Below are 13,918 nucleotides of genomic sequence, written 5' to 3'. Positions count from 1 at the left end.
AAAAACAATAATCTATATAAAACTCGGTCATTAATGTTGCACTTGATTGAATCACTTCTGGATCTTTAAAGAATCAGTTCCTGTTTGATTGATATAGTGAAGACTATGTAGTGTTTTATGTATACACTAACAACCGTATTCTGTTGGTGTATGAACATGGCCATATATTCTTCTATTAAAGCACTGCAACTAAAATATTACAGTTTTAGTCAATGAAGTAGTCATCCTAAACTAACAGGTTGACCCAACCTTAATATGTGCTTCTCGTGATTTTTAATACTGGGCTTTCTTGTTTAGGCTTGGCTTCATTCTTCAAATATGAGAGAACATATATGTCAAGCCAGGAAATTAAGTGAACTTGAATCCTCCACCTTCACACTGGGCAGTGAAACAGCGACTCAGTATTTATGGGTATCCGGGGAGACTGTTTGAAAGGCTTCTCCTTGGAGATGCACCAGATGGTCACTGCATGTTTGTGCAGCTTGCGAACTGTAAAGATATTTATGTCTCTCTTCCAGCAGCATAGTACTATACAATGAGTTTGTTGTCTCTCTGTCTACAGAGGTGCCGTGGTTGGTCATCTGTTCTTTGGTGCTTAAATTGGGTGAACAGGAGACCAGAAAAAATAAATAAATTAAAAAAAAAAATCAGTTTCTACAGTGCTTTTTAAAAAGCATATATTGTAGAATTTTTATCCTGCCAAAATCCTCCTTTAATGCTATGTAAGAACGTAAGTAATGTGGGTTTGGAAGATTACGATTTTAGCGTAAACTACTATGGCATGTGAATCCCGCTTACATTGGTTATTTCCTCTTCAAGCCTCAAACAGGCCATTAGTAATCTACAGAGACCAGCCCAAAAACCACACTGAACCGCACTTAATTGCCATTAAAAAAAAACATATGAAAAAGTATGAATTATGCAACAATATTTGCTAATAATAATGTTAGCATACTTTGCATTTCAATTCATTTCTATGCAAGAACATATCTTATTGTAGTCTAAACATTAACTTATTGTAGGAATGTAATCTTAATTTATTGTAAGATAAAAATTAGGGCTGGTAAGCGATTAAAATTTTTTATATAATTAATTGCATGTGGTGATTAATCAAATTTGGAGAAACTACTCCAAAAAGATAATTTAAAGTCATTGTTGTGTAAAGCATCAAACAGAGATTACAAAAAGTAGGTTCAACAAGAAATATTTTCATTTTGACAATGTAATTCATGCAATGGTGAAAAAAAAAAAAAGGCAATATAGGCCTACATTGGGGGAAAATGTGAAAAACCGTGTTCGGTATTCGGCCTTCGGTCCATTGTTTCATTTTGTTTAGCCAAAAAGGTTCATCCTTCGTAAAAAAATAAAAATTTTCATTTTAGGGGGGCTCAGCCCCAAATGAGGGTATAATAATTAAAAATAATAATAATAATAATAATCATAAAAGAAATAAAATAAATGTTTGACTAATAGGGTAGGGTAGTACTGTATACTAAACTCATTGCAGTATACCACTGTATTGAACAGATGGGTTGGCCTATAACATTTGAGTAATGAATAAGCCAAATACAGTACAAACCTCTTTCTTTAGCTCAAGTACTGTCCGTCACTGTCGTTAATCATTTCAGTGCATGACTGTATGGTAGTTAATGCACTGTAATATGTTTTATATTGAAAGTTACATATACAAGTTAAAATAGCAACATGATCGTTTTATAAAGTATGCGCTTATGTGTTAAAGTGCTAAATTTTTGCTTGAGAAAACCGCTGTGGTGATGAGGGGGTGAATGGAGTGAAAACTTTACAGCAGATAATAAAACCGATTGCGAACCAATAACATTTTGAAACCTGTATTTACGACAAAGAACTGCACAGATGCTGATATTATGACCATCCACGATACGTATCGCGGTACTCTTGGTACGTACTGCCGTCCGCCCCACACACTTGAGACTGACCTCCCTTGCACTACGGCTCATCTCAAATCTGACGATGCATGAACAATATGGTTTGTTGAAAAAGAACAAGTAAAACAGACTATTGGCTTCCCACATTACAACAGCAATAATCAAAAAGCGTGGGCAAACAACACAGAATGCCATATGCACGCTTGTATGAAAGTGTTACTTTATACTAGACTATAAACAAAATGGTAAATATCATCTGCAACAATATATCCCAATAATATATTTTAGTAAGATGATACCTAAATGCTTCTTAAAAACTCTGTTGTTTCAATTGTGGGTGGCAAAATGTATAATGTTAATAATAAAATAACTTTTTTTCAAAAGTCTGTTGTATCATATTTGACACACACATGCTTACATGACTATTTTGCAAAAAACAAATATGAATGAATAATCAAGAAACCCAAGTTGCTTCAGTCCAGTAAATGTTCATCATGAAATATTAATAACAATATTAATTTAGTACTTATGTTTACTTAATAAAAAGGCCATTTACTTGCTAAAACAGTGTGGACTATCAGTCGGTGGCAGAAGGCATGATGTAGTAGTTTGTTCATTACAGTTTTTTTAAGCAAGTTATTTTTTTATTTCATGCTGATAATTTAGGGGCCTTACAAATTCATGTATCAAATATGATACAGCAGGCTTTACAAAGTTAAGATGCATGCACCGGCAGGAAAAAAGACCAGCCTGAGAGCACAGTTTCTTATTTTACCCACCAGAGATGTCTAGTTTCACTGTTCTTTTCTCCCAGGATAAACAGCAATGAACAATGGAGAGCATTCTCGCTGTCATACTGGAGTATGAACGTGACTCAGTAGGCAAGTTTCTGTCAGAGCACAGGCTGAAAATTTATCCCTAGGATTCAACCTTGAGCTTCAAAGAAGGTCACATTTTAAGTTGCAACCACACAAGATTGCAACGCAACTAAAACAGATTGTATTGCAACAAGTATACCTGGCAAGGCAAGAGCACTGAAACTGACCACAGATCGGTTTATGAAAACCATACACATATACACTTAAATGTATTAGTCAACTCACCGGCAAATCAACACTGACATCTGTGCCATCTAACAAGGACACTCGGCAGGTGATGATGGACTTGGCATCTCCAGCAGCAGGGATGTGTGTTGTGGCTCGCTGGGCTTCCCGGAGTCGAGCTTTCTCGGCATGTTTGCGGATGGACCGTCGGCCCAAAGTCCGGCGAAGGAAGCTCAACATGTTCAGGGAGACTAGTTAATCAAGTCTGGAAGAAAGACCACCTAAGTTAAAAATGACAACTCGCTATAGTTCTTAACTCTATCCACAGTCGATCAGTGGAATATATAATAAGACCATTAACTCAGATTGTATGTATATGTATGCATATATGTACATGTATGTATACTGGATGTATAGCAACTATTATTTAACTGAATCATCTATAATAAGACCACAGTAACAAGGGAAAACCATCACGGTTAGGTCAATATAACTACAATTTTCATAAAACAAACTGTGGTTTTTATGAAGAAAAAAAAAGGTTTAAGATATTTAGAGACTCTGAATACAACTGCAGTTAAATAAACTAAAGCAGTTACCTTCACTCTCACCACTGGGTTAAATATTCATTACAGACGTCTGCTATCTTCTTTTATTACAAGTACTTAATTTATCTGTCTTCAAATTAAATCCGCAGCTTTCTAACACCAACGCACATTTAAAATATATATTTATTTATATATTATATGTTTCGATTAAAATCATTGTGTGTGGCTTGCAATTACGCGCTGACTGACTGAACTTCACTAACACCTGTTTGCTCAAGAAAAAATAATATGCGCAGAATTTACATTTAACTGCGGGACGACGTAAAAGCGCTGTATTTAATAATACAAACAGCTAGCGCTTATAATAAGGCTATAGTGATTCATCAAAAGATATATATCGCGCCCACCTCTGGGATGACCGCACTCGAGACGCTCGCGCGCTAGCAGCTCCAATCCACTTGTTGATCCTCAGACAGACCACAGACAAAAGCGATACTTACTGCAGAGTGATTAATATTCCGCCAATGAAAGTCTTTTAGCATCGGCCTTTATCAATAAACTTTGTGTTTTGAAATATCCATCTTCTACGGCGCAGTGTGGTTCAGCCACTTTACTTGTTTGGAGGTAAGATTTACTGATATTCGCCCCGGTCCGAAAGCTTGTGGGGTGGCTGTTTTGTTTTCCCTCAGGAAATGACGTCACGCAAATCCCTAAAAGTGGATTTACATTTAAAGGGCCAGTGTAGAGTAAAAATGGAATCCAAACTTTTGACACTCGGCTACATTATAATAATAATAATAATTAACTTCTTATTAAATTCTTATTATATTTCGGTAAACTATAATCAGATATTGTGTGACATGTCAGAAAAGTGTAAATCAGCGCATCCTAATCCAGATTCAGACACAAAAATGTACTGATAGAAATAAAAACATTCATGAGAACATTTTGGAACATTGCACTAAAACTGCATAGGCTTATCCCAAATGTTTTTACCGTAATCGTTTTATATACCAAGTCGTTTTATCTTTATAGCATTGGTTAGAATGAAAATAATGTGGTTTCATATAATGGTTTGAAATTATATAATCTGAACACTTAATTAAAATAAAATAAAAAAATATTATAACTTAATTTTAATAGCTTTAAATAAATAGCTAAATAAATAAATAGCTAAATAAATTATATATATAATATATATAAAGGCTAGGGTAAATCTACTTGGGTCAGCAAAAAAAGAAAAAGATCTTATTTTCAGCCCTCAAAAACTCTAGTGCTTACAGGTGCTCTGTATTTATTTATTTCTAACAGCACCACCCCCTGGTTCACTGAGGGCAGCTTCAAAAACTTTCCTCCCTGCCAAAATCTTCAGAGGAGGAATTCAAATGTGCAATGTAATAATAATAATATTAATAATAATACATATCATATACAAAAACGACCCAGATCGCACACCTTAATTTATTTTAAAGATTTTCTTTTTAATATACAACATTGTATGTACACTTTATAATATTTTCATAAAAATGGACAAGTGGCACAACTTTTTTTTTTTTTTTTTTTTTTTTTTTGCAGCAAATTAAACATTAACACCAGTCTACAATTGTACATCTTTGTTGAAAAAGTGCTGTCCCACAAGGCAGGGGGCATGTAGTTTCTCCCAAATTCCATGCCATATACCTGTTTTAAATGTCTTTTGGTAAAACCTGTAGCCTGTTGAGCATAGAATGGAATATTTTGGTCCAAAAACCAAGGTTCTCCAGCAATTATTACGACAAAGAAACATATGATTGACTGTAAAAGTAGACAGTAACTTACAAAGAGTACAGGCATGGATTCAACTCGGCTTTCAACTAGAGATGACCTGTGAAACTGGGCAATGGGTCAAACATTTTATTTGATAGTTTAACAATGTTAATATGATGGCTTCTAAACGAAGACTGATAATAAAACTAGGGCTCAATTAAATAAACTAAAAATCAGATGGCCTGAACCAGACACCAGCTCTAATGTGTTGAACCAGGTCTAGATCAAACCTAAACGCATGATTTGGGCTCTCACATTCACACTAACAGTACTATAAAACACATTTGCACATACAGACATCAGAAACATACAGTGATAACACAACAACACACGTACTGGACACACTCACAGCGTGCTGGATATTCTGCAGGCACAGTCTGCTACAAGAACTTAACTGGTCAACCATAAACTAACTCCAGTTTGATCCTCCAACACGGTACTGCATTTGACACACAATGGTGTGTAACATTTAGATTGAACAACACAAAAAGCAGTTCTTGTTTGCCATACTTAACTTATTTAAATTGCTTTACCTACAGGGGATACTAAACCTTTAATCGAATATCTGATTTTAAAATGGTAAGAAGTTGATTCTTTCGGGGAATGTTTGCCTCTGGACAGATCCAATTTCTTCATGGCAGTCTTTTTATAATTTGATTGTTCTATATGTTAATTTCTGTGGGTTGGTGGCCCTGAATTTATTATTCTACAAACATACTGGTTCATAAGTAATTGTGTCAAGCTGATGAACTAATACCTGGGTGGAATATTTTTAGTAATTAAAGTTACATTTCAGTCTTTTCCTCACACAAAGCAATTGTTGGGCTTCAGACGATTTGGAATATAATTATCTTGTAGGCTTTCGCTGTATGGAAAAGAGCAGCACAACATTTTTCTAAACATTTTTTGCACTCCGTCTCCAAGAGCATCATATGGGTTCGGAAAGACACAAGGGTGAGTAAATAATCACAATATTTTCATTCTTGTATTCGTTTAACTTCTGCTTGAGACCAAACTGATATTTTGCATCACAGCTGTAATGCAAAGTGCTTTAAAGTCCTTGTTGACAGCATTTCAGGAAAATGAATTTCAGGAAAAATAAATAAAACAAATTTTCAATCTGCCCCAAAAAGGGAGAACAAACAAACAGGAAAAATGATAATTGTCTTAAGAAAACCTTCTTTTTTTTTTTTTTTTGTAAGTAGTTTTTTATGCAGGGCTCAATATTGAAATTAATACAATAAATATTTCTAATAAAAATACAAATGTTCATCTGCAGCACAGGCCTGGATGTAAATTGTTTTGTAGGTGTTGTTTGTCTCAAAATAATAGGTGACCACATATAAAAACAGTCATTCATTCACGGGCCTGCCCTTACACACATATGGCACCAGCAATCTCCACTATAGTCATTATTAACATATATATCTGTTAAAACCCTGAACACTCAAAGTTCCTACAAGTACCTCATTCACCTTTGTTAGATTATTTGTTGCTGTTACTCTCCTCGTTGAAGCCTGGCATAAAGTCTCTTTGCCATTGTAAAGTGCAGCAGTGCTTGGTTTATGAGCTGTGTTCCTGGCGAGGGATACTTCATCACAGAGCTGTGATGTCATCATGTGAAGAAGATCCTGTCAGTGAATTTCAGTATCATTTTCGGGAAAAGCTGGCATTTCGTTAGTTGGATTCGTACAGCGTGGACTTGAGCGGTTTCACCAGGCCCTCCTCATAAACCTTCAGTATGGCCTCACACACAAACTTGAACTGGCTCTGAGAAGAAAGAACAGAGGAGAAGTCATGATGAATGGAAGACGTGTCAGGAAGAAATGCAAGTCAAAAAAAAAAATCAGGTCCATCCTTCAAAATCATGCACCAAGTAAAGCCAGAAAAAAAAAACAGCAGATCTATCCAATACATGTTGAAAATAATTAAAATATATATATTTTTATTATTTATTTTAAAATGTAATTTATTCCTGAGATGGTAAAGCTGAATTTTCAGCCATTACGCTGGTCTTCATTGTATCGTGATTATTCAGAAATCATTCTAATATGCTGAGTTAGTGCTCAAAAACATTTTAAACATTATTATCAATGGTTGAAAACAGATATGCTGCATAATATTTTTTTGAAATTGTGAAGCACAAAAAAAAAAATGCTATAAGCATAAATTTGGGTCAATTCCCAGCTTTCCTCACACACAACTAAGCAACAAACACAAAATGACACCAGTATAATGGGATCATGAAAAATGAAACACTGTAAACAAGATTCTTGGGGGCAAAAAACAAACCCCCAATGGTTGACTGACGGAGGAAATGACCAGAAGGAAGAAGGTGGGCAGGACTTACAGGAGTCTGAATCATCATGGCCCTCTGATCCCGCATAGTTCTCACAATTTCTAATGGATACACCGGCTGGCCACACTCCATCAGACACATTGCTGTCTCCATGGTGATGAGAACTCCTGTCCGGCCAATCCCAGCGCTGGGATATGAAAGAGGGCAAGAGGGAGGGATAAAAAGGGGAAATGGTAACGCACTTGATTACTATGTAATTCACTTTGGATAACTACATTTAAAACTACTTTGTGATATAGACATATTAATTACCTGCAATGGACCACAACAGGCTCATCCTTCCCAGCTCGTTTACTTCGGACCAAAAACACGAAATCTAAGAAGTCCGTTGAGTCATCCGGTACACCATGATCAGGCCACGCCAGGTATTGGATTTGGGTCATTTCCCTGCTTTCCCCACTCTAACAATACACACAACAAAGCAATACACCAAAATGACACTGTTATAATGGGATCACGACAAATTAAACTGCAAATAAGATCCTGGAGTTCAAAATGAACATTTGCCAAGTACCCAAACATGAAAATTATGTTATCATTTACTCACCCTTATTTCATTACAAAACTTTATTTTGTCTGTAGAACATAAATTAAAAAATATGTTGAAGCTTTTTGTCCATGCAACGGGTAACAAAACTGTTTGGTTACCAACTTTCTTCAAAATATCATACAGTTTCAGAATGACATGACGGTGAGTAAATGACAAAATTGTATTTTTAGGTGAACTATCAAAACATCAGTCTAGAAACTTTATGAAGAACTGCAACATTGCACGGTTCAAGTCAAAGTAAGAATTGACTTAGACTGTTAACATGCAAATCTGCAATACAACTCACCTCAATGTGAGTCAGAGTCATATCCCTAACCAAGAAAGCAGAGTTTCCTTCCTCAGTCTGACAGGAAACCTGAAAGTTGCCGTATGTGGCGCTACCTGAGGGGTTCGGCCAGTACTGATGGCACTTCACCTGTGGTAGAAATGGATCAAATGACATAAGCTCGAGAAGATTTCAGAAAAGATGAATTGCAACTAATTGTTTCTTTGTTAGAATAAAACCATCACAGTTACAATGTCAAAGATCAAGATATACATACACGTCCTTTCTCGACCTGAGTAGTAAGCATGACTACCAAAGAGGAGCCCTGCTCCCACGTCATCTGCCAGAAATCCGGGCACGTGTTGGGTAGTGGCCCCTGGCAGGCGATATAGCGGTTTATGAGTCTGGAGGCAGGAATTTCCATCTGCGGACATGACAAAACAAAATTACGAGGGACTATTAATCACAGTCCATCATTCCTTGGGTGTCTGAGTTTGGTGGAAGTAATAAAATAATTATGAGTCACTTACATTGATGTAATTTGCATTGATGTAGTCATCTGTGCCTTTCAAGAGGACCCTAGTGGCATCATCTGACAAGAAAACAACAAACCGGTTCATGTTTTATCACTTCCGCTGGTTATTAGTAAAAAGGAATGGCATGCAGCGGTACTCACAAGGTGAGATGTCTCTGTAGCGGTTTTTGGAAAGATTCTGAGGTAATTTGGCACATGACATTGTCATTCCAGGCCTTTTCCGATACAGTTGCTTTAAAATAAAAGGAAGTCAGTCAGTTTACAAAAATCCTAATAAATGAAAACTCATTAACAAAAACACTCAAACCTTCCTTTCAACTTTTATGAATTTTATACATGAATTTCACTCACGAGACATAGAAATCTGGTCGAATTATGTCTAAAATATGATTTGTATAAGGGGAAATTCTCACAGAATGCATTTTTGAGATGCTGCATAAGAAGCCAGTGCAACAGTCAAACACATCCATCTTTAGAAAATTAACGGAAAGGCAGAGGAATGCAAAAACGCATTCTGTGTGAAATGGCCCATTACTCCTAAAATTCGAGCATTTCAATAATGGATCATTTCAAGGACATTCCACCTGGTGATTTGTGTGTGTAAATAAAAACATAAATACATAAACACATAAATGCACTATATGAAAATAGAATATATATCAAATCTCATTTGAAAGTAAATCTAACCAAAACTGAACACTTCATAGCAGTGAGGCATTTTAGCAATAGCCAAAAACATTGTATGGATCAAAATGATCAATATCAGTAAATATATCACAATTAGATTTTTTATTAGTAATATGCTAGAACTAGAATTTCTCAGTTCTAGTTTTAATCATATGATCAGATTTTGTACATCTTATTTAAACAAAAATTGACACTTAAGACTGGTTGTGTGGTCCAGGGTCACATATTACACATTTTGATCAACTTATTCACATACACAAGCCCTTCACACACTAACAGGAAAATATTAGGGCTGTCAGATGAAAGACAGGAAGTAATAGGAAGGTCTTTTGATATGACCACATCCTGAACAACCCTGATTGCTGTGGATTTCAGAGCATGCGGTAAATGAGCAGTTTAGATAAACAATTACATATGAACTTAAACACTCTTTTACAAAGGAGAACAAAGGAGAAATGATCATGGTGCTCGCTATTTGTAATCAAGTATGGAGTAAAAACTTTTGATTTGTTCCAGAATCAGTCTGATAACTCACATCAAACTGGGCAAGCATAGTAGCACTTTTGAGGCCCTCCTTTAACTGCAGCATTGAGTCCCTCCAGGCGTCCTGGTCCAGCTGTGAGGGGTCTGTGGGAGATTTCTCTGGGATGTACTGAAAATCCGGCTCTGTCTCCAATTTCTCCTCAACTACATCGTAGATAGCTACGCAAGGAGAGTTAATGTGGTGGCAATGTGATAATGTGACAGATCCACAGAACAAGCCATACAAAGTGTGAATAAATTACATGAAATGTTAATGTAATCGCATCATAAATGGCTGCCCACTCCTCGGGTGTGTGTTAACTGTGTGTTCACTGCTGTATGTGTGCACTTTTAAAGGGTTAGATACAGAGCATTAATTCTGAGTATGGGTCACCATACTCGGCTGTATGTCACCTTCACTTATTTCTACATGACTTGAAGACATCACAGACTAGTAAATGAATCAGAACAGCACTCACCATTGGGTCGCACCAACAGGATGAGCTCCCCCAAGTGGCTCTCACAGCTGGCCTTGATGAACATGACCACCTGATCATGCGTGTGGTCTGCAATATGTCGACCATTGATCAGCACAACCTGATCGCCTTCATTCAGACGAGGCACACACAAATCAGCCTAGAGAAGAGAGAAGATGATGAAATTCAAGGTACTTGCCATTAGATGACAAAATAGGTTTCAATGCATTATTTTAAACATTCTTTTTAATCAATTAAGAAATATCAAGAAGGAAAATCCAAGCCATATATAATTTTGAATGGAAAGCAGCAGAAATCCTTCAATACAGGCATACAGGAAAGTTCACTGCTAATCCAATAGGGGTCACTCTTCAATGAATCAGTTTTTATTGTCTTCAGCTATAATCCCAGCTGCCCTATGAAAAGGCAATACCACAGTATTTATGACAGTAAACAGCCAGTTAAACATACTGATGTTCCAGGCGCTACTCGAGACACGATAATGGGCATCTTCTGATCAGAGCCGCCCTACAAAGGAGAGAGAGGGGTGATTTCATAAAGGCTATGCAATTATTAAATCTTCAACAATCAGTCACAGAAAATGACAGATGGAGAGCATTTTACCTTCACATTAAACCCAAATCTCCCATTCTCATCCGGTTTCATCTTGATCAGGACAAGATTGTCATGTGGAATTACTCCGTTTGGCTAAACGCGTGGGGGGAAAAATTAAAATAATGTCAAAATTTACGTCAATTACTCAGTTCTAGATTTAATCATTTAAAACAGCACATTTCAATGGTTTTAGCTAGTTTGCATTGATTTCTCTCAAGTAAAATTTTGGATGGTTTTTAAAGCAGTGTATGACTTGGCACCTTCATACATTTCTGACTGTCTATTCAAACGTTTCAAGTCATTGTTTGAGATCTTCCTAGTTTTATTTGCACACTGACATGTAAACCTCCAGAGATCAGGTGAAGCTACTTAAAGGTATAGTTCACTCAAAAATGTTAATTCTGCCATTATTTACTCATCTTCAAGTTGTTCCAAACCAAGTTTTTTTTATTTCTTCTGTTTAACACAAAATAAGATATTTTGAAGAATGTGGTTAACCAGTTTCTGGTCCCCATTGACTTCCATTGTAATTATCATTATATATTATATATATATTTTTCATACTATGGAAGTCAAACAACTGTTTGGATAACCACATTCTTAAAAAATATATTTTATGTTCAACAGAAGAAAGAAACTTCTACAGGTTTGGAACAACTTACTTTTGTGTATGACAGAAAATGACAGAATTATCCTTATCCTTTTAAGGCCATTACGCCCCCAAAATCTAAAACTCTTACCAACTGAAATTAAAGGGACAGTTCACCCATAAATGAAAATCGGGCCATGATTTACCCTCAAGGCATCCTAGGTAGGGATACTCATATTGGCCATTTAACTGTTAATCTAAAGTAAGGATTTCGACAGATTAATAAAATCAGTTTAACAGTTTAAAAGGTTCTATTATTCCATTCATATTTATTTACTCACAGGGGTGTGTCGATATGTGCAACCACACTGCCTAAATATTTCACTGCGCAATCACCTGCTCCAATTTCACTTAACTGAAGTTAACTCATCTCTGTTCTTCACAATCTCACAAAGTTCCGTTATATTCAATGAAGCTCTACACTACGGCACAATTAATCTTTTATTTACATCGTGTGCACACAGACACTCATCCACTCTATTATTTATTTAATACTAATTTAATATTCTAATCTTATCAGTTAATGTTCGTATAACGAGCAGCAGTTGTTGTTTAGTGAAAAGCAGATGATATAGGCTGGAGCCATGTGGGACACTTTTTATGATGATGGATGCACTTTATTAGACTTCTTTTAGACTGTTGAAAAAGAACACCCATTCACTGCCATTATAAAAGCTTGGAAGAGCCAGGACATTTTTATCTCTTATCTCTATCTTGGATTCATCTGAAAGAAGAAAGTCATGTATACCTAGGATGCCTTGAAGGTGAGTAAATTATGGGGTGTTTTTAACAATTACCAACAATTCACATTTTTGAATGAAATTCAGAAGACAACTTAGCTTTTTCACCCCTAATTTAAATAACATTTAATTTTGTACTGTCATCCTTCTTTTTGCGTTAGGTGAACATAAAAATATAAAAAATATTAACATACTAAGGCAATGAAAAATATTTATGTGTATTAAACTATGCACCAAACCACCAAGAGCTTTATTACTTTTTGAAAGTACAACCATAACCATGTCAGCAGTGCACCATAGAAGGGAGGGATGCAAGGCTATTAATGCCAAATTCGGAAGAGGAACAACCAAGTAGCACAAAGACAGTCTGGGTTGAGTGAGTCAGTTGATGTATTCTTACCTTCACCTTGTCTGTTGATATGGGGATAGTGTACATTTGATTGATGTGGTTGTTGTCCAAGTCCTGTTGGGAGTGGGACAGTATAAGCTGGCTCAGATTCTTCCTGGACTGTTTGGGTGGGAGGGCAGGGGGCGGACCTTCAACTCCTTCCGGAGACCTATAAAATTAAGGAACAAATTTAAAAACATATACAAATGAAAGAGCATCAAAAACATACTTTAAAACATCTCATATTGTGTTTCACAGATAAAAAGAGAGTCAAACATGTTTGGATCGACATGAGCATAAGTAAATAATTTAAATTTTCTATTCAGGGTGGAATATCCCTTTAATAAAAGGGCTCCAATACCATCTTTTTTTTCCAACACATGAATGACACAATTCAATGAAAGCACAATTCAGCTCAATACATTTAATTCAGCTGAAAACATTATAGTGTGACAACCCAGTGAACCTCTGAATTATGCAACGCACTCTGTTTCAGCTTTCACAAATGGACACACACTTCCAGTGAACACTACACCAGGTAGGGTCACGAGTATCTGAGTGTGTGTTTGTATATACAGTAGGGCGTAAAGGTGTGCAAGTCTGCATGTGTGCACTGGCTCCCACTGACCTCATTTGGCTTTAGTGTTCATTTCAAATTGTGTTCTCACCCCAGCATTGTATCAGAAAGTGACTGTTTGACCCAAACTGAACACATCATGCCTTTACAGAGATGCTGAGCAAATCAAATGTCACATAGAGCAAGTGTCTGTTAATCTACGGATAGCAGGGACATACAACATGACCAATGTAATCCGATTTTGAAACAAA

At 36.2% G+C, this 13,918-nt stretch overlaps 2 protein-coding genes across 10 annotated transcripts in view; both read right to left on the bottom strand.

Moving 5' to 3' along the window:
- The window catches only part of LOC113053215 (band 4.1-like protein 5), a 39,762-nt gene extending 35,556 nt beyond the window's left edge, over nucleotides 1-4,206 (bottom strand). For 5 of the 7 annotated variants that reach the window (XM_026218058.1, XM_026218062.1, XM_026218065.1 and 2 more), the window contains exons 1-2: nucleotides 3,906-4,206; nucleotides 3,011-3,215 (exon numbers count right to left, since the gene is read on the bottom strand). In XM_026218058.1, coding sequence (XP_026073843.1) covers nucleotides 3,011-3,190 — 180 coding nt within the window. In that variant the 5' untranslated portion in view covers nucleotides 3,191-3,215; nucleotides 3,906-4,206. Of the gene's footprint in view, nucleotides 1-3,010; nucleotides 3,232-3,905 lie in introns of all 7 variants that reach the window. The other 2 variants (XM_026218061.1, XM_026218059.1) reach the window with 2 other exon arrangements.
- A 1,182-nt stretch (nucleotides 4,207-5,388) lies between these two features.
- Nucleotides 5,389-13,918, bottom strand: part of LOC113053214 (tyrosine-protein phosphatase non-receptor type 4-like) — a 45,212-nt gene continuing 36,682 nt past the window's right edge. For all 3 annotated transcript variants that reach the window (XM_026218056.1, XM_026218055.1, XM_026218057.1), the window contains 12 exons: nucleotides 13,103-13,259; nucleotides 11,323-11,406; nucleotides 11,170-11,226; nucleotides 10,702-10,858; nucleotides 10,236-10,402; nucleotides 9,155-9,245; nucleotides 9,009-9,070; nucleotides 8,756-8,902; nucleotides 8,500-8,628; nucleotides 7,916-8,064; nucleotides 7,655-7,790; nucleotides 5,389-7,074 (listed from right to left, as the gene is read on the bottom strand). In XM_026218056.1, the coding sequence (XP_026073841.1) occupies nucleotides 6,982-7,074; nucleotides 7,655-7,790; nucleotides 7,916-8,064; nucleotides 8,500-8,628; nucleotides 8,756-8,902; nucleotides 9,009-9,070; nucleotides 9,155-9,245; nucleotides 10,236-10,402; nucleotides 10,702-10,858; nucleotides 11,170-11,226; nucleotides 11,323-11,406; nucleotides 13,103-13,259 (1,429 nt within the window). In that variant the 3' untranslated portion in view covers nucleotides 5,389-6,981. The remainder of the gene's footprint in view (nucleotides 7,075-7,654; nucleotides 7,791-7,915; nucleotides 8,065-8,499; nucleotides 8,629-8,755; nucleotides 8,903-9,008; nucleotides 9,071-9,154; nucleotides 9,246-10,235; nucleotides 10,403-10,701; nucleotides 10,859-11,169; nucleotides 11,227-11,322; nucleotides 11,407-13,102; nucleotides 13,260-13,918) is intronic.

This window comes from Carassius auratus, chromosome 34, assembly GCF_003368295.1.
Source record: "Carassius auratus strain Wakin chromosome 34, ASM336829v1, whole genome shotgun sequence".
Classification (NCBI taxonomy): domain Eukaryota; kingdom Metazoa; phylum Chordata; class Actinopteri; order Cypriniformes; family Cyprinidae; genus Carassius; species Carassius auratus.
The sequence above is the reverse complement of the archived record's forward strand: the minus strand, read 5'-3'. Positions and strand labels throughout refer to the sequence as shown.